At 50.2% G+C, this 18,806-nt stretch overlaps 8 protein-coding genes across 8 annotated transcripts; 3 read left to right on the top strand and 5 right to left on the bottom strand.

Annotated features, from left to right (window-relative positions):
- Positions 1–279: 279 nt before the first annotated feature.
- Positions 280–2,948, bottom strand: KY384_007222 (uncharacterized protein; the record flags this gene model as incomplete). Its single annotated transcript, XM_044815714.1, has 4 exons — positions 280–654; positions 704–1,623; positions 1,739–1,864; positions 1,928–2,948. The coding sequence occupies 4 exons, from the start codon at positions 2,946–2,948 to the stop codon at positions 280–282; spliced, it is 2,442 nt and encodes an 813-aa protein (XP_044667588.1).
- Positions 2,949–4,434: 1,486 nt separating this feature from the next.
- Positions 4,435–5,781, bottom strand: KY384_007221 (uncharacterized protein; the record flags this gene model as incomplete). The annotated part of the gene is made up of 2 exons (XM_044815713.1): positions 4,435–5,444; positions 5,508–5,781. 2 exons carry the CDS (start codon positions 5,779–5,781, stop codon positions 4,435–4,437), a joined length of 1,284 nt encoding a protein of 427 aa, XP_044667587.1.
- A 382-nt stretch (positions 5,782–6,163) lies between these two features.
- On the bottom strand, positions 6,164–7,162 carry KY384_007220 (uncharacterized protein; the record flags this gene model as incomplete). Its single annotated transcript, XM_044815712.1, has 1 exon — positions 6,164–7,162. One exon carries the CDS (start codon positions 7,160–7,162, stop codon positions 6,164–6,166), a length of 999 nt encoding a protein of 332 aa, XP_044667586.1.
- Positions 7,163–7,521: 359 nt separating this feature from the next.
- KY384_007219 (uncharacterized protein) lies at positions 7,522–8,970 on the top strand (the record flags this gene model as incomplete). The annotated part of the gene is made up of 3 exons (XM_044815711.1): positions 7,522–7,524; positions 7,577–8,351; positions 8,411–8,970. 3 exons carry the CDS (start codon positions 7,522–7,524, stop codon positions 8,968–8,970), a joined length of 1,338 nt encoding a protein of 445 aa, XP_044667585.1.
- Positions 8,971–9,896: 926 nt separating this feature from the next.
- Positions 9,897–10,666, top strand: KY384_007218 (uncharacterized protein; the record flags this gene model as incomplete). The annotated part of the gene is made up of 2 exons (XM_044815710.1): positions 9,897–10,235; positions 10,322–10,666. The coding sequence occupies 2 exons, from the start codon at positions 9,897–9,899 to the stop codon at positions 10,664–10,666; spliced, it is 684 nt and encodes a 227-aa protein (XP_044667584.1).
- A 347-nt stretch (positions 10,667–11,013) lies between these two features.
- KY384_007217 (uncharacterized protein) lies at positions 11,014–12,561 on the bottom strand (the record flags this gene model as incomplete). The annotated part of the gene is made up of 1 exon (XM_044815709.1): positions 11,014–12,561. One exon carries the CDS (start codon positions 12,559–12,561, stop codon positions 11,014–11,016), a length of 1,548 nt encoding a protein of 515 aa, XP_044667583.1.
- A 465-nt stretch (positions 12,562–13,026) lies between these two features.
- On the bottom strand, positions 13,027–13,651 carry KY384_007216 (uncharacterized protein; the record flags this gene model as incomplete). Its single annotated transcript, XM_044815708.1, has 2 exons — positions 13,027–13,128; positions 13,382–13,651. 2 exons carry the CDS (start codon positions 13,649–13,651, stop codon positions 13,027–13,029), a joined length of 372 nt encoding a protein of 123 aa, XP_044667582.1.
- A 1,525-nt stretch (positions 13,652–15,176) lies between these two features.
- KY384_007215 (uncharacterized protein) lies at positions 15,177–17,841 on the top strand (the record flags this gene model as incomplete). The annotated part of the gene is made up of 2 exons (XM_044815707.1): positions 15,177–15,395; positions 15,442–17,841. The coding sequence occupies 2 exons, from the start codon at positions 15,177–15,179 to the stop codon at positions 17,839–17,841; spliced, it is 2,619 nt and encodes an 872-aa protein (XP_044667581.1).
- Between the last annotated feature and the right edge of the window lie 965 nt (positions 17,842–18,806).

Here is an 18,806-nt window from a genome sequence, read left to right as displayed (position 1 = left end):
AACCAATTGCACCCTTCTGACAGTCATTCTTAGCCAACTGGAACCCTGCAAGAGGCTCTTATATCTCCTCTTCTTCAGGAAAGAGCCAGGAAACCTCGCTGCTACGTCTACAGACGCCGAATTTAGTCATATCTCAGGAAAGTTCAGCCACCATAACAACTTGTATTAAAGAACTAAAACAAGCCCGCCAGGGGCGCCTCTCTCACAAAACAACACAAAACAAACCACGGCACAACCACAGACACACCGAAACCAACCACAGAACCGAGCCACGACTTCTCAAAACGTCTCATATGCCTCCCCCTCACTCCTTCCCCTTCCCCCCTCTCCTCCCTTCCTCCCCCCAAGCCCCATCTTGCCCCATGCCTTGCGCACGGGAGGGCCCTCCCGGCGCGCCGCCTCCTCCTTCTCTGCCTCCGCCTTCTCCCTCGCCGCCGCCCCTTGGCGCGTGAGTCCGCGAGCGAACTCTTTCTCGGCCTCATCGGCCGGATTGGAGTTGAGGGCTGTGGCGGGGCCCGGTTGGTAGTACCTCACCGCCTGGGCGGTTTGGACGGAGTTTTCGTCCCCGGAGTATCTGCTGGAATTTATCGAGTCACTTGGTGACTCGGCGCTCTGCTCTGCCGCCGCAGTTGCGGCCGTTGCGTCCCTCGACGACTACGTCAAGGTGAGTTAGAAGTGAATAGCTTAGGTAATTGAGACTTACTTCTCGTAAAGGCCAGTTTGGGATGGCTGCCCCAATTCTAATGCCCCGTGGGCGCTGGTCTCCTGTCCTCTTGATCTGAATCCGAGGGGACTCATCGTCGTTCTTTGGCGGCGGGGTGGGGGCTCGATCGTCGACGCGGCGGATTGAAGCAGGCGTGATCTTGGTCGGCGTGGTGATTTTCGTGACGTCCGACATTGAGTAGCTGCCGCGTTTTTGGCGTCCCATTGGGTACGCCGCCCGTGGGCTGGCCGGCACAACTCGCTCCTTCTTCTTCTTCTCGGCATCTCCTGCGACGAGGTCCACGATGCGTGACTCTTCTATGTAGTCAATTAACTCCTTAGCTTTATTGCGCTTAGCGCTCCTCTGAGATTCCGGCGACTTGCTAACGTCCTCGGGTGTGCTACTGGCTGTTGCAGTCTTCATCAAAGCATTTCGAACCGGTGGCGAGCTATGGGCGGAGGTGGAGATAGCAGGAGTCGGGCTTGGTGTACCGAAGTTCAGCTGCTTCTTCAGCGTGCTCTTCCATTCTTCTGGCCTCATGAGTTCGAAACCACCATCGTTACGTCGGTCTAAACAAGATCTCCCGTCCTGCAAAATCATGAATGGCAGCCCGGTCTTGTCAGAGATGTCAAGTGCTTGCTTAATTGCATTATCGATGATTTCCTCGCTAGCAGGCCACCCAAGAGCGATCAATTCAGGCGTTGAGATTTCAGGTATGAGACGTCCGCCGGTTTGGGGTTTTGCTGTTGTAGAGAGAGCAGTCGGTGATTCGTGCGAGCCAAAATCTTCCGAACGTAATTCGGATTGACCTTGACGTCGATGTAGCTTTGGTGAGGCATGTAGAAGGTTCTTGAAGTTGAATGATCCTGCGCGTTTCCTGCCAGGCGCTGATGAGGTTGAATGTTTAGATGAGGGAGATGCTAATAGATTATTAGCCACAACGGTCCCTGCAATAGTGCGCTGATCATTGTATCATGCACTATGTGCTCCACGGATACACATGAGCCATTGGACACACTGATGAGGTCGACTCACATGGATAATCTAGGCTAACGAAGCTCACGTCTTCGCTCTCCTCAGATGAACCGTATCTGACGGGATATAATATTTGCTCAGGCGGTGTACCATAAGTAACATTGTCCATGACAGTATCATGAGTTACTACAGTGTTTACCACCCGTCAATAGTGTACTACATATCTACTACGAACGACAAAATACTTACCCAAACTTGAGTCTGATTGATGAGGCCCGGAAGTCTTTCGAAAACGGAATCTCGCGTCAGAAGTGTGTTGTGCGGAAGAAGCTTCTGATCCTGGTTGCTCCTCAGGTTTGGCATGGGGGAAAGCTACTTGATGACTAGACGACTCCTTAGGTCTGGAATCCGCTATATGATGCTGATGAGTGAAGGTCCCTTGAAAACCGGACGGCATGGAAGGACTTTGGAAGGGGGAAGTTGCTTGAGGACCTGATTGCACTCCACGGCTGTAATGAGGAGAACTCTGTTGATGACTAGATGAATCCATAGGTCTGAAACCCGCTGTAGGATGGTGATGGGCGAAAGCTCCTTGTGGACCGGATGTCATGTAAGGACTATGAAAAGGGGAAGTTACTTGAGGACTCTGTTGCACCTGAGGTGTGTTTGATGGGGAATTCTGTCGAGAACGATATCGAGAAGGCTTAGAAAAGGGTGAGATTTCTTCAGGACGGAGCTGTATGTCAGGTCTGTATTCTTGAGAATCGGATTGCGCCTCAGGATTGGGATATGGGTAAATTTCGTAAGGATTAAGTTTCACCTCAGCTCCATGAAATGCGGAAGTCGTTAGAGAGCCTTTACGTGTCGGGTAGGTGGGCATGCCTCCTGAGGGTGTGGGGAAATAATCACCAGTGATGTTTTTGGACGGATCACGACTTGCCGAAGTATCTTGAGTGTTAACACTTGTCTCCACAGTAGCTGTGACCATGCTAGTGTCATAGCGATCTCTAGAACTGCTGGAATGTATGTTGGATGTCTCAGCATCATGCTCAAGGTCTCGACTGGCTTGGTCTTCTTCTGCTACATTGGAATGTTCTTCCGTTGAGGATGGATACGAATCATCACCACCTCCTTGAGAATGAAGCAAAGGATCTTCGGGCCCTTCACGGTTCGATTTAGTTGCACGGCCAGTAGCAATGTCTGTGATTCGTCTTGTAATCTTCGGTTTCTTCTCGCTTGCGCTCGGGCGGCGATTACCCCAGGGCATCATCTTGTCGCAAAGCGCGGTGGCGAGGTGGCAATAAAGCGATCCGATATCGGTCTAGAAACTAGAAATGAAGCGATGAGAGCAATAGCACGATGGTAGCTAAGTGATCAGGCCACGAGTACTTTGAGAGTGCGTATTCAAGAAATTGTGGATGACAGGAGCGATGGTGTAGCAAAGAGAAAGGAAATTGCTTGAAGGCATTGTTTACTTAAAGTGTTGTAATCTTAAAGCTGTCATCACATAGTGATGATGGCGATCCGACTTTGGCGAAGGCTGTCCCTGTTCTATCTTGACACAGCGGCCTCAGAGAAAGGCACGGCACGCTGACTCTCCTGCTGCACACCACCTCTCTGTCGTTCTGAGGCTCTTAGCCAGGGTCAGATCTCCGTAAGCATTTGCTCTCCTGGATTCGTTCGTACACTAGCAATAACATCATGACTGGGTCCTGCTACTAGCCCGAGTTTAGCATACCATCAACCCTTGAGATCGCAAGAGATTTGCCTACCATGTAATCCATATTGGTCCATCTCAAGAGAAGCCCTTTCATAAATCCAGAACGACAATGGTGTCGGCCAATCTAGTGACTTCCTGCATCATGTCACAAGTGGAGTGTTGGTAGCAATGGAAAAGATGACAGCAACAATCGAACGAACGACTAGGATCGCCAGGAATCCCGCAAGGAAGTATCCCAATCCGATGCCAGCAAAGACGACGGCATGGCCAGGATAGTACCAACACAGCAGCCAAAATGCACAGAGTATCCCAATCGCTTTATCATACCAACGCTCCAGGACGCGACGCATGGCGGCAAAACAAAGAGATTCAACAAAAATACTTCCCAAGAAGAGGAAGAGTAAGACGAAGAAAATCATGCGCTCTCAGGAATCAGCACGGAAGTAACAGCGTCGTCAACAACTTTGCCACTCGAGCGGTCACTGCAAATGTGACTGGATCTGCAGAAGTGAATCTGAGAACTCAGAGTGAAATGTTCAACCATCATCGGTAGCTCTTGCAACGAACGCCCTGAGTTTCAGTCACATCTCTGCATAGCAACAAGGAGCCAGAAACACACTTATCTGGGCTGTCATTTTATGCTTTCGTCATGGTTGAAAAGGTTGGCCAGACAAGCCGCGGCTTGACATCCAGCCACCAAATTAAAAATCTGGTGTATGTTGCACTATTCTAGCCACATGTCCTCCCGACTTTCAACGAGAATTTCTTGAAATAATGAATACGGGATAGCGTGCGGTCTGTGGCTTTTTGGGTTCAACGTTAAGTGTAAGGTAAAGCGTACGCGTCGCCAATGATCGACCAACCCTCTTCTTTTTCGAAAAGGGTTACTGCAGTCTCAAAAGAAGTCAATGAGAGAAGGGAAGTGCGCCTCCCTTAGAGAAACGTGATCGCTTTACCTTTCTATCTATTGGAAGTGTATGTCAGTGGGCATACAGTCGATATGAACGGCCATGTTACCTCGCTCGCTTATTACCGCTCACTCCAATAGACTCGCTTGATTAGCATACAGCACATCTACCACATTGCTCAGACTCGCAATTGTCTCCAATGCAGCATCGTACCCCCCGTCCCTCTCCGCCTCCTCGTAGACGATAAGGCACCCAGCCCCCTGATCCAGCACTCCCACAATCACCTTATCCAAGATCATCTGACTCAGTTTCCTCTCTACCTGCGCGATATCTAGCCCCACCATCTTGGCCACATGTTTGATCTCCACCCTCGAAAACGGTTCAATGACCTTGCAAAGATTCTGCTCCAGCATAGCATCATACAGCTTAACCAGATGCCTCTTCACAAACGCATCCCCGCCCAACTCGTTCCTATACTTCCCCAACGCACGCTCGTACTCTTCAAGACTCCTATTCGCATGTGCAGTCGCGACCGCTTTCATGGCTTCTAGACTGCTGCTCTCGTATTTCACCGCGCTCTTACTCGCCAGCAGCTGCGTGACTTCTTGATTCGCGTTGTCCATGACTTTGCAAAGCAACATGTACTGCAACGCACTTGTCGCCTTCGCTCCCTCATCGAGACTCTGATAACCCTCGAGCGCCTCCACGAAGTAACTGTATGATGTTCCAAAATCTCCGTCCGCCGCATGCAGTTGCCCACTCTGCATATCCAGCCCCGCTTGCAGCAGTGGAGGCGTGTACACACTAGCAGCGCTCGTCCTTGCACTAGTGAGTGCAGCTCTAGATTTCGGTATATTACCAAGGGCGGAGTAGACGCGCGACTCGAGGAGCTGGACCTCAACAAGGACGAGCTTGTCGTCAAGACGTTTTAGTTCTTTGAGGAGGGTGTTGATGAGGGATAGGGCGTCGTAATAAGCGGCTTGAGACATGTAAAGGGAGACGAGGCGGGTTTCAAGTGACTGTTTTACAAAGCTCCGGCGCGTAGAGATGGCCCATTCGATACAGGATTTCGTGGTTGAGATTTGGAGGGGAGTTGTGCTTGGGTCGGAGGAGGGGAAGAGATCGAGGAGTTGTCGAACTATAAATTCAGGTCAGAATCTGAACAGTTGTACTGTAGGGAAGGGCATAAGTATGGCTGTACCTATTTTTGCGGTCTTTGCTTTCGGGAAGGAGGTTAGGGACGAGGTGCTGGATTTTACAAGGCTGGAGAGGTCGTTCCATTTCTTTTGAGATTGGTAGGTCTGTCCTAGACCCATCAAGGCAGCTTCATATTCTTGGAAGGCAGCGACGGTGCCGCTGGGCTTTTGGGAGAGTATCTCTTGATAGATTGATTCGGCTTTTTTAGGATCTGATTTGACGGCTTTTCGCGCTTCTTGTATCCGTGGTGAGGCTTCTGCCTCTGCTGCCACAGCCATCGAAGTCTGTGATATTGACGAAGTGGATGCCTCTTGGAGAGTCCGGAGAATGATGAACCTTCGTAGTTTCGCTGACGCGAAAGACTTTCACCAGATTCCTAGGGCTTCGAATGCGGAGATAAGACGGAGATATACTCTTGTTAGGGAGATCATCCAGCCAAGCCAGAGCGTCTGCTAAGGTAGATTCATACACCACTCAGAGTCCCCTGAATTTCACAGCCATTATGAAAGCTACCATGGCATACTGCAGGTCTATTGTAAGTAGAACCTGAGGCAACACATCTCAGTAACAGCCTGGGAACCGGACCCTCGCTCAATACCTTTGATTTGATTTTTTCTGCCGCGCATTCCAATCGCTTTCTAAGGTATAACATTTCGCTTTCTATTTCGGAAAGCAGACCTCCATGAGCAGGTGGATCTTCACACTCGCCAATCTTACCAATTTGGGGTGAGAGACCCTCACATGGAAGCGAAATTCGCCTTCTTGGATTAATGAATCTGCAAATCCTTTGCAGACCCAATTATCGCGACTCATTCCCCAGTATGCCGTGAGGTTTCCACGCTCATTTTCGTCCACAAAGCATGTGAAATCGGTTTCGCCCAATCGAGCAATTTCGAGATTCACACTCGATTGACTCATTGAGGGTTTAACACTACAATTATAGATATCAAGTCCAACTCTAGGCCAGTACTCACGGTTATGGTGCGGAACATAGTCGGGGGCTTCCAGTTGCATAAAGCACTCAGTATCCATATCTCTTGGTAAGTTGTGAGTCGCTTTTGTTTTCAGAGTACTGTGGGCCGCCTGCACTTCGAAAATGATTTTCTCAACACGGCGATATCTCCAGTGAAGGATGTAATCGCGGACATCAAGTGGTTTTGATTTTGAGTGACTGGACGGTGCCGTTGCCTTACTTATCCGAAATGACATTGGACGATCTTCACCAAACAAGGCCTTGATCTTCAGTCCTTCTGTTGCCAGATCTAGTGGAGGTACGTTAAATGCATTGTGTTGTTTCCTCGTCTTCAAGGTTCGCTTCTTTCTACCAAACCATCGTCGGTTCTCGTAGTACGTTTCCTTATATGATTCTACTTCACGTACATGGAGAGTTCGATAGGTGTAAGTCAGACGCGTTGTTTGAAGCGCCTCAACGATATATCGAAAAACAATAGTCACGAGCTCTGATGGCAATCGTTGAAGCAAGTAGAATTCAATTGCAAGCAAATCTTGCGAAGACCTGAATATACGGACATCAAACAGATGTTCGGATTGCTCTGGAAGATGGTTATGATCCCGGGGTGACAGTGGAGTAGCCTGGCTAAATGGGAGCATCTTTCGTACTAGATGGTTAAATGATCTTTTTTCGTTTGTGTAAGCCATATTGCAAAGCCTGTGCCTGCAAAAACATGCATTAAAGCCAGGACCGAGGCATTCAAGGTTGAATGCTGGATCTCAAAAGAAACAGGCATCGATTGCACATAGCAGAAAACTTTGTATGCTAGCAAGAAAGCATCACCTCAGAGTCCTAATGTCAATCGCCCGCGAGTAGATGATCGAATGGTAACTCCCGCCAAGAGTCCAACTTTCTGCTAAGGGGCATCCACCCCAAGCTTCCGGGTAGATTTTGTCTCTCGTGCGTAATTATGAGACCTGCGTCCCCACGATATTTAATATCAAGTGACAAATTTTTTTTTTCTTTCACTTGCCTTAGCACAGTGAGCTGCTGAGAGCCCGTGGCAATGGTAGTGAGAGCATCTCTAGCAGTTATAGAACTTTTGGCTGACGAAACAACAGAAGATTAAAGCGCTCACTCGTCCTTCAGTCTCCCAGCAAGCTTCAAGCAGTGTTTCTCGTCAGCCTCGAAATCTTGATCCTGCTCTTCATCCGTTCGAACGTGCAAGAGAATACACAAGGGCACTTAATGCCACTAAGCTAGAGCGTGTGTTTGCTGCGCCCTTCGTGGGCCAGCTGGGAAGAGGTCACGTCGATGGAGTCTACTCTATGGCAAAAGACCCAGAGTCGCTGGAAAGATTTGCCAGCGGAAGCGGAGATGGAATCGTAAAAGTATGGGACTTGACGAGTCGAAATGAGATATGGAACATGCAGGCACATGAAGGCATCGTTAAGGGATTGAGCTGGACGAAGAACCGCAAACTCATCACATGTGCGAGCGACAAAAGCATAAAGGTGTTTGATCCATATAATGCTCCCGCGAACCAATCTCCCTCGGCGACATATCTAGGCTCAACACCTTTTACTGGCGTGTCACGTCATCGATCACAGCCAAGCTTCGCTGCATCTTCCAGTACTATCTCCATCTACGATCTTTCCCGCCCATCAGGAGCCCCCACACAGAGTCTGCATTGGCCTACCAGCACCGATACAATCAATACTCTGTCATTCAATCCAGTTGAGACCTCTATTCTTGCTTCGTGTGCAACAGATCGCTCCATTGTTCTTTACGACCTTCGAACATCTTCCCCACTCTCGAAAGCCATACTTAGCCTTGCTTCGAATGCCATATCTTGGAATCCGATGGAGGCGTTCAATTTTGCTGTAGCAAATGAAGGTGAGAGGACTGAATCTTCAAGCCCTTGGTCATTGATCAGGATCGCTAATTGATTCAAGATCATAATATATACATATTCGATATGCGAAAAATGGACAGGGCGCTCAACGTCTTGCGGGATCACGTGTCAGCAGTGATGGATGTTGAATTCAGCCCAACAGGCGAAGAACTCGTGTCGGCCAGTTACGATCGCACAATTCGCCTGTGGAGTCGGTCCAGTGGTCATTCACGAGACATATATCATACTAAACGTATGCAACGCTGCTTCTCGGCGAAATGGACAGCGGATGCTCGTTGGTTACTCAGTGGTTCTGACGATGGAAACGTCCGAATCTGGCGAGCGAATGCTTCGTCTCGAGAGGGCATCAAGAATGCACGCCAAAGACAGAAACTAGAATATGATGAAGCTTTGAAAAAGCGATATAGTCACATGCCAGAACTGAGAAGGATCAGCCGACACAGACATGTGCCAAAAAGTGTGAAAAAGGCTGACGAGATAAAAGCTGAAGAGCTGGCCGCCATCAAGAGGAGAAGGGAAAATGAAAGAAAGCATAGCAAGAAGGGCAGCATACCAAGAAAGAGTGAAAGGGAGAAGATGATCTTGCAGAATGAGCAATGATGGACCCTGGCGCGTCCTTCGTGACTAATGACCAGATGTCAAATTGAGCAGCCTGAAGATCCGGGGACCGGCCTTGCGTCTCGTCTATCATGCTGACGATTCACATCCACAAACCAGCGCACGTGATCAATCAGATCCTTTCCAGATCTTGAACAGCCGGCAAGGCTGACAATGAGCCTCCACGACAGCGATGCGGGGAATATTTGGGGAAGATCCGTGCTCTGCAGCTCCAGCGTGGGGGCTTGGTGACCCTTGATCTCAGACTTGGCCAATCATACATGTTTGGAAGTACGTCGAAGCCGAAGATGCAGGCCCCAAAGTCCCGTCTGAAGGGATTTGTGCCGGAAATGGAAAGCACGAACAACGGGAAGGCCGGCGAAGCTGCCACGTTCGCACCGCCAGATCCATTAGTGCCTTGAGCCGGTGACATGTCTTTGAGCTTGATTCGCCTCTTATTCTTAGCCCTGCTACTCCTCCGGACTTCTGCTGCTGCCATTGCGCTATAAGCATTTGTCTGTCGCAGATTGGTTAATGATCATTTCTGGGCGATCGATTGGTGTAAGATTTCTAGCGCCTTTTTTTGTCCTTTGCTGTACGGCACTTTGCCTGATGAGATCATCTTTGGGAAATTCACTCGAGTCATCTCGCGATGGTATTGACGAGGTTTCGCTGTGATAAGATTAAAGCTCGGAAAGTGGTCACGCGCTGCATTTCCGAAAGTGACCAATTGTCAACACCTCAAGTATTGCATTACCCCAATTGGTCGTGCATGGTCCCCGATATCTCACGTAATTATCGTCCACCGAGTCTCTCATTCTCCAGTCTTTCAAACCCCCTTGATCCTCAGCAAGCAAAATTACAGCAATCAATCAACGTAACGTCCATGGGTCGCCCCTCAGTCGTTGCAGAGCAGTACCACAACGCCAATGTCGGACACTCATTCCCCGCCTCGACGCTCTGCTACCTTCCCGACAGAAGGCGATTCAAGCCCTCATTCTCCTAAAGCCATCAGCTTTGCTGCTGCCCACACCTCTCCTTCTCGACCAACGACAGCTGTAAGCCGGCTTTCGGTTGATGTAATAGGCCACCCTCGGCAAGGATCACTCGGTGTACTCACCAGAGCAAGCACCGAACCCTTGAGTCATGGAGACAAATGGGCTGACGCCTGGACTGACGTTCATGAAGAGCGATTGATCCTCGTACAATCGGAACTCAAGAAAGCGCAAAAGCGCTGGAGTGAGAGCCAGGAGATATGGCTTGAAGAGGTATGATCTGTACTACCCAGCGTAATCCTCGAAGATATGGCAACTAAACAATTCTAATTCCGAGCACGACTGACGACTTGGACTAGGAAATGCAACTGCAAAGCCAAAAACGCAAGCATCAGCGAGCACTCAAGAGCAAAGAGGATAGCGCCCGTAAAGCTGCAAAGATCTGGAAAGCAAAGACATGGAAAGTGGGCTCCCGCAAGCCCAAGAGGAAAGGCTCCGCAAGCGATGCCACAGGTATTTCAGGCGGTGACACACCCAGTGACGACGAAGACGGAGCCGTACTCGAAAAGACCGACACCTCGTCAACGCTGTCGAAGGCAATGCGCCGGCTAAGTCTGTCAGTCAGGTCAAGCAGGAAGGGCTCGATCACGAATACACCCTCAGCGTCTGGGGCTGTCAGCCGGGACGATAGCCCCGTGCGGTGATCTTTAAGAAGGATAACTGCGGAAGGGACCCAGAGGAAATAGATTGATTACAGTTGCAAAACATAAGACAGACATGCGCTGGACGCGGGACCCAAGAGAACTGCTACTTGCTCATGTTTTGAGAGTACATTAGATTGAGTGAAGAAGTATCATGCGCAGGACAGACCTTGCTATGACAGATTACAAGAAGAGGAGCGGAGTGGGGTATCATACGAATCAGAAGAAAATCACGACCCAAACTCCCCTTCCTCCTTTCTTTCTCTACCTTCTCTCCCACCCAGCTTTCTTTCGACCCCTGATTACCCACGCCAACCGTCGTACAGCCTCATCCGCTGCCCTCCCCTCCCCTATCTACTTCCTCTCCTCCCCCTCGACCCCTCAACCCAGTCCCTCGCCTCCTCCCCTGGCGTCCTACATTTGCCAGGCTTACAAAATAACCACTCTCCCCACCGATCCCCGCCCAGTAACGGCATCAGATGCCCCATCGCCCAGATGGCGCCGTACATCGTCCACTCCGCAAACACGCCGAGGTCGCGTTTCTTGTCGCCGTTACGGGACGCCATTTTTGCTACTTTTGTCACGCGCGGACGGCGGAGTGTGTGGTATTGATCTAGGATGGTGGAGAGTGTGAAGGAAGGGGAGGGAGGAGGGGATTTGGAGGCGGGGTTAGGGGAAAGTAAAGGGGAGGGGGAGGCAGGGTTGAGGTAGGAAGTCAGCAGGATAGAAAGAACTTCCACGTCCTCCAGCGCCATGGACACACCTTGTCCTGCTGAAGGCTGCATCGCGTGGGCTGCGTCGCCTACCAGTACTACCCCCCATTCCTTCTCGCTATCACCATCGTCCTCCTTCCCGCCTCCCTCCTTGTCCCCACCCCCGCCGGATAAATACCATGTCTGAAGACTCTCCAGCGGGACCACCCACGTCGGATACACGGTCTCTGGTTTCGCAGCGTTGATCACGCGCTGGATCACGGGGTCCGTCCAGTCTTTATGTCGCGTGCGTAGGGAGGCAGCGACTTCGGAGGCGTTTATGGGACTCTTGGAGTTGGGCGGGTGGGGCGAGGAGTAGGTGCTCCACCACCCTATTGATGGATCAGTGCGGGTTGAGTTGGGGGGAAGGGTGGGGCTGATGGCGCCGTAGCCGAAGAAGCCGTTGGGACCGAATGTGAGGGTCATGGTGCTGTCGTCTAATTTGGGCTTGGTAGGGTGAGGTCTGGAAGGAGAGGGTGATGATGGGGAAGGGGGAGATGGAGGTGGAGATGGTGGGAGCAAACCTCCTATGCCTACAAGACCGACGTACTTGGGGGAATGGTCGGTGACAGTGGAGCTGGGAAAGGCTTTGCGGACGATACTGTGGACGCCGTCGGTGCCGATTACAAGGTCGGCTTGCTCAGGAGGTATTGAGGCGTCGGAGAAGTGCAGCGTGGGCTTGCCTGTCACGTCGGATGGACTGGGGATGATGATGCTAGAGATGGCAGCGTGGGTTATTGCGTCGTCAGGGACGTGGGCGCGGATGCAGTCCCACAGCGTTTGCCGGGCGATTACGATTGTCGCTTGTGGCGGATCGGAGTAAGACGTGCAGGGCATCTGACCTAATTTGTGACCGTAGCGTGAGGAGAAGGTAAAGGAGGTGATAGGATGACCGGCATTGCAGATCGAATCGAAGAGAGTCCTATCAAGGCCGCGGATGACTTCAAGGCCATTGGGTGCGATGGCGAGGAAGCCGCCGATAATGAGGGCGTCAGGTGAAGCGGACGTGGTAGCACGGTCGGTGTATTTCTCATAGATGTGGATGCTGATGCCAGTGGGCTTTGGCGAGGATTCCTGGAGCACCTTTTGAAGGTAGAGGTAGAGCGTTAGGCCTGAAATGCCACCACCAACGATGATGATCCTCATTCTTGACGGTTAATCCGTTCTTCTCTGGTACCTCTGCTTGACCAATTTTGTTTTTTCAAGTGGAGAGATAGCATATGAAAAGCAGCGCAGGACTACGTGAAGAGATAAAGGGCATATATAGTGTTAGTTGTCTACCTAAGCTACCTAAGGTCCCAGGCAACAGGAAGTTGAAAGTATGTAGAGAAACTCAAGACAAGCCGCTAAGCCTATACTAATATTAATTGCATCGAGTGGTGGAGTGGTGGTTAGAACCAACTCACATGACATGCCGCTTCCACGTATAATTAGTCGCGATGGCGTATGCACTGTCATGAATTTTAGAGCCGATTATATATATTCATATGAATATAGTTGATATGGCCAAGCTCCAATACTTCAGTTGGGAGAGCGTTAGGTAAAATCTTGTATTCTGATAGTCCATTGCATAGCACTAATATCACATAGACTGAAGCGAACTTCAACCATCTACGTCTGAAGCTTACCCGTCCGATCCGGGTTTGGAGCATACTCCTTTTTTGAGATTTTCTCAAGTTTGTAATGCTGTCCACAAATGTCAAAATCATTTGCCTATGGTGAAACATGCTATTAATAGAATAATTGCTCAGAATGTCAGAGATGAGCCACAGCATTACTCTCCCAGGGTGTGCGCATCTCTGGGCTGGTGAGCTTCTGTCTACTCATGGCTACGACCACCTCCCCCGACGCCTAAAATACCAAATCAGAATGCCAGAAGGCCTTGCACTGCCAGTAGATGCACGTATGTATGTATCCCAGCAATGCCTCCCGATGCAGCAACGAGTATAGCAAGCTCTTTACAAACGATGTCTCTGAGCACCATACTTTTACCCGTTGATTCATATCGATTCTTTCCTCTAAATCTTGTCTTATCTTCAAGGGTTTCTCTCCTTTTGGCAGTGGACTTCCTTGTTAGAACGCTCAAACCATCGTTCCCGTCTTTCATAGCCCGAAGTTCCTTTCTCAATCTTTCTGATAGAATAGGGTCTGAAATGCCAATACCGACAATGATGCTCTTCCTTCTGATTGCTGATCCCTTCGTCCCATTCTCCACCCGTAGCCTTTTGTGTCTCATCAACTCCTGTTCATTCAAATGAAGACGTAGTACATGAAAAGCAGCGTATGATTATATGGAGAACAAACGGTGCACAGCAATCTGACATATACCACAGTGATGCAAAAGGTTTCAGAATGCATATCATAGCAACTACCATTTCACAAGCTTCAGGGCTACCTAACGGTCAAATAGAGTTCCCCTCGTATGATTGTAGCCGTCTGTCAAGAGGCAAAGGCCAGATGTCGGTGCCTGATGGCGGTCGGGCCATGGCTTCAGTCTCCGACCGGGAGCTATGGAAGGTTTCCTTATGTGATCTGCAAAGGAGGTCGAGTAAGGGAATCCCTCGCGTATCTGACCAATCGTTGTACACCTCTAGTCCGCCAATAAGACACTCATCTCGCCCAGGCAAAAAATGCCAATTTTCACGTCGGATCAGCCGTTGAATTGAAAACGTGCTTATGCCAAGCCTGAGCCTCAGTCTGGACCCGCGCTGTTTTCAGGAATTGGACGCTAGCTTCTTTGGGCAAGATGATGAGACTGTCTGCGGGGAGAGCTCGGACAAGCGCGACAAGTGCGGCAACTTATCTCGACCTCTTTTCACCCAATTATCATTCTTCTTTCATTCAAGCATTTCCACTCTCGAACCAACCATTCACTTCCCCCTTGCTGATGAGAATCCCATCCCACGGTCCCACAGGCTCCTTACGGTGACGGCTCCCAACTTGTCTCGTAACAACAGCCAACCTTAAGAGCTGTGCTGCAAGCCACCCACATCAAGTCACATCTGACCATGGATCTGCCCATCCCACGCATCCTGGGCCTCCCTTTCGACCCGTTGGGGCACAGCACGCAAGGAGGCTTTGAAAATGCTCTTCGACGATCTTCAAAGCTCTTCTTGAGGCATTGATATCGACCATATCCAATCCACCACGTGCCTTTTGCCTATCCACGCTACTATTGGCGCGTGGCTGCATAGTGCGTATCGGATGCACGAAATCTCCCTAGAAATTGGGGGTCGGACTGCTCGTTGATCCGGCCTTGTTGACTAGAACTGCAAGGGTCAGCCTGCAGGAAAGCGAAGGGCAAATCAGATAGCCGCTGCGGACAAGCGTCATCACCTGCTTATAATCCCCCGTGCTGTTTTCATGCAAATTTCATTCTGATGGGCTCGAGATATGCTGCCGCATCCTAACCAGTAGTCAGTACGATAAGTCTCAGGTATGTGTGAAACGGTCAACCTACAGGGTGGGGCCGTGACAGCTGCCACCCTCGTTCTCACTCCATCCCAAGCTTCTAGTGGCTGCGTCTCGATCAAAGCTTGTCCTCTTCGACGATTTGGAACCAACATGCAGCTCTGCTGAATAGCCGAGCCCTGGCTGACATTCTTGCGTTGATTACTACGCCCGCCAGTCATTTTACGCTCTGACTTTGGGCAAACCTTAGTCTCTTTCTTTTCGGTCCTGACCTTTGCAGTAGTCTTTACGACAACCTGTTACTGGACAACAAACCTATAGCTGAAAGGCATGACAAGTAGCTCTCAACTATGACTACCTGGTGGTCCAATGAGCGAATCTCAGCGACAATAAATCAGAATTATATCGAGAAAGAGCTTGGGTCCAAAAAGTACCAGGAAACCCTCCACCAGGTGCTCGCGTTCGGAGATGGCTTGACTGACGATACCTACGTCGATTGGATTCTTGAACGGAGTCAGCGTTTCTTCCTCATCCTCAACGACATTGGCGTTCCGGAGAAGATTTTTGAGGTCATCGACAGGTCGTTTGACGACGATGATCTCCCCTCTCTCACAGGACGCTTTGTGGGAGCTGAACCTATTCGGCACTACCTCCGAGACTCTCGACAAGAAGTTCTACCGTCACCAATTCTATTTCCTCGTACAAGATCTTGAGCCTGGCGGTCACGTTGATTATGGAACCTGGGACGCCATCCCCGTGGAGAGTACGATCAAAAAGCCTCACATAGCGGCGGCCACTCAATCTTCAGAAAGAGTCACTGTTCATGACCACCTATACACCAGAAAAAGAATTCCTACCTCTGGTCAAAATGGCATTGACCGTATACGGTTCATCATGCACCTCAAGAATATCGCTGCTCTACAACATCAACATCTTGTAACGGTATGGGCAACCTACTCGCAAAACGATTTCAATTACGTACTCCTCAGTCCTTCCTGCGATGTCACCCTCAGACATATTCTGGAAGACAAGGACACTGCCCGACCTTTCAAAGGCCTCGAAAAACATGAAAGGCGTCAGCTCTTGCTCTCATGGATCCACTGCTTAACATCAGGACTGGCGTATCTTCACTCAAGAGGCTTTATGCACAAGGCTATTCGACCGTCCACCATAAGCATCGATCATAACAATGTCATCCACCTCAATGACTACAATGCTCTCAGAGTACTCGACGTAGATGAGTCACCGAATCCATACAGTGGGGAAATTTACGACTATGCTCCACCAGAGAATTGGCAACGGAAGCCTACACTTCATGAAACAGCGCCATTGAAGACAACACTGCAAGGAGGAGGACGGACGACTCGTCGAATACCCAAAGCTCAATCTAATCATTCAGAGTCGAGGCGGCCGTCAATTACAGGCCAAGACAACCCACTCGACCGTACACACTCTCGCAGCCAGAACTCCTCTTCAGGATCATCAACAAGCCTTCGTCCACGTAACGCTCTCATCACAACCTTTGCCCCTCCAGAAACCACGCCTACTTCTTTGCCGAACAAGTATTTTCCAGCCGATATCTTCTCCTTGACGGGGGTCATCCTGACCGTTCTCTCCCACATCCTCGGTCACTCACCCAAAGCCTTTTCCTCCTATCGTAGTCGACCAAATCGATCCGCTGGTCGAGGCAACGCGCCTCCTGATGCCTCCTTCCACAAAAACCTCAAGCAAGTAGACAAGTGGATAGATATGCTTGCAAAAGAGGCTGGCCAAAAGGAAAAGAAAGATCAAAAGTTATGGGGCGCTATCTTTGAGATGATCAATCTATGTAAAAGGGGGTTAGCGAAAGAGCCGGATAAAAGAGTTGAAGCAGACGAGCTCGAGAGGAAAATGTACGGATGGGTAGACTGGGGCATTGGGCGACGGAACAAATGCGACTGCACGGAACCAGATCGGGACTCGGGTGAATTGGAGAAGCCTAATCCTATCATAACTGCACAGCGCGATTCCGTTCTATCGTGGAGTAAGATCAGTGAGCGTATCTCGGAAGGCCTGGATGACACTTTGAACAATTCAGTGCAGGGAAGCATTCGTCCTCGACGCAGTCTGACCCAGAGTCTGTCGCTCGATCGAGCTCCTGAATTGAGGCGCTCCCGCCACACTCGACCCAATAGTGAAATGAGTGGCAGGCTGTCAAGCGTGACAGATACCGAGAACGAGCCAGTCTCACCACCAAGCCGGAGACAGTCTGAAATCATCCGTTCGGCGATCAAGCAGGCTATCGCTCAAACTGCACCTACACAGCCAAAGGTGGCTTTGAACGGCCAAGGCCCGACTGTAGTACATCATGGAAGATCAGCCTACAGACTCAAGCCCAAGAAAGCGCATACAACTCCTCTCACGAACCACCGTAGTTATCACCGGCCTTTTCCACGACCTATCCAGGAAGAGCCGGACCCTGACGAGGCCGATGAGGAAAGCATTACAGAGACGGACCCATCTCGCAACGGGAGCATTCAGACGTCACGCAACGGAAGCATTCAGTCGCAACCTTTAGAGATCGACACGGAGGAATCGGCATATACATTGAGGCCAAAACCAAGAAGCAAGTCTCATCCAGTCCCCACCTCCCCTGCTGCCATCGCGCGAACGTTCCCCAAGCCGCCCCCTCGGCCACCAGCAAAGGATGCAAGACAGCTCCCAGGCAGTCTGACGACCAAGCCCCGCTATCTGAATGGCAACCACCACCAAGTTGTGAACGGCATCCCTGTCAACACGCTCCTTCAGGGGCAGCGTGGTGAGGACGAAACACTCATGGCTCGTGATTCCTTCCTCAGTGTAGGGATGCAAAGTGAGGTTTGGGGGCTTGGCAACGCACTTGAGGATGGCGGGGCCAATACGCCAATGAGTGAAAAGCCCCTTGGAGCAATATCGCCCATGGACATGAACAGGGACTTGAATTGGCCGCTGCCTCTCGGGACACTGACTTTTGAGGGTGGGAGAGCGATTGCTTGAAGCAAGAGGATCCTTGGTTTTGTGGGCTCCTGCAATGAGCGAAAGCGGCGACGGATGATACCAGATTTTTGTACAAGATGATGGTTGGCTTCAATAAAGTGCCTTGAAAAAGGGGAAAGGGTTGGATGGGTTGAATGTGTTGAATGACAGGAACTGGATTAGAAGGCGTCTTTCTTCTATGTAAATAGACGATGGGAGAGCGAGGTGTTTCCAGCGTCACGACGTCTTACGTCTCGGGTTTGATCAAAAAAGGGGGTTGGCTGTCATTCACGACTACTGTATGGTTCAGCTACAAGTCTATCTAATCCAATTATGTTTGTAGTGTCTGAGGCATTGTAGCTCATGATACCCCAGTCGCTCCTCTAATGTACTAAGCCTATCTCATCATATGGCCTCGTCCAGCATCGAAGGGTTATCGTTTGTTCTGGAATGCGGCCTCAGAATCTCCCAGACACAAGGGTTAGCGCCAAGGCCGCCACTAGCAGGCATGCCATTCCTCTGCTGATAGCGTACTACCTTGCTGTTCCAGAGAATCCGTGCCGTTGTGAACATAATAAAGACCTTCTCAAGGATAGTGTTGAAATGTGTAGGAATGAGCTCCTTCAGCAGTAAATGTGATGGGAAGGACCAATCACAGAGGGAAGGATCGCCACAATTTCAGGCTGCTGCGAACCATTGTTTGGGGCTTAAGCCTAGGCCACATAGAGACTAAAGGCCCGCGATAAGGCCGTGATCAAGCCACCAGGGGTTCCACTTTATATGCAGGAAAACATTAGAGTTGATTGAGTTGATAGCGCTGATAGCAACGGCCATGCAGATAGCCGACATAGTATCATCATCTCGCATAGTATTGATATTGCGAGACCGGATGGTGCGCATATGGTAATTAACTACCTTGGCTGTGGAGGAATTTGGTCCGCTCTTCAGTGTCAGTAATTACTTCCAGGCTCTGAGGTGCTCTTGTG

The sequence above is a fragment of the Bacidia gigantensis genome, assembly GCF_019456465.1.
Source record: "Bacidia gigantensis strain McMullin 20006 chromosome Unknown contig_255, whole genome shotgun sequence".
NCBI lineage: Eukaryota > Fungi > Ascomycota > Lecanoromycetes > Lecanorales > Ramalinaceae > Bacidia > Bacidia gigantensis.
Note: the sequence above shows the minus strand (reverse complement) of the source record. Positions and strands in the feature narration are given on the sequence as shown.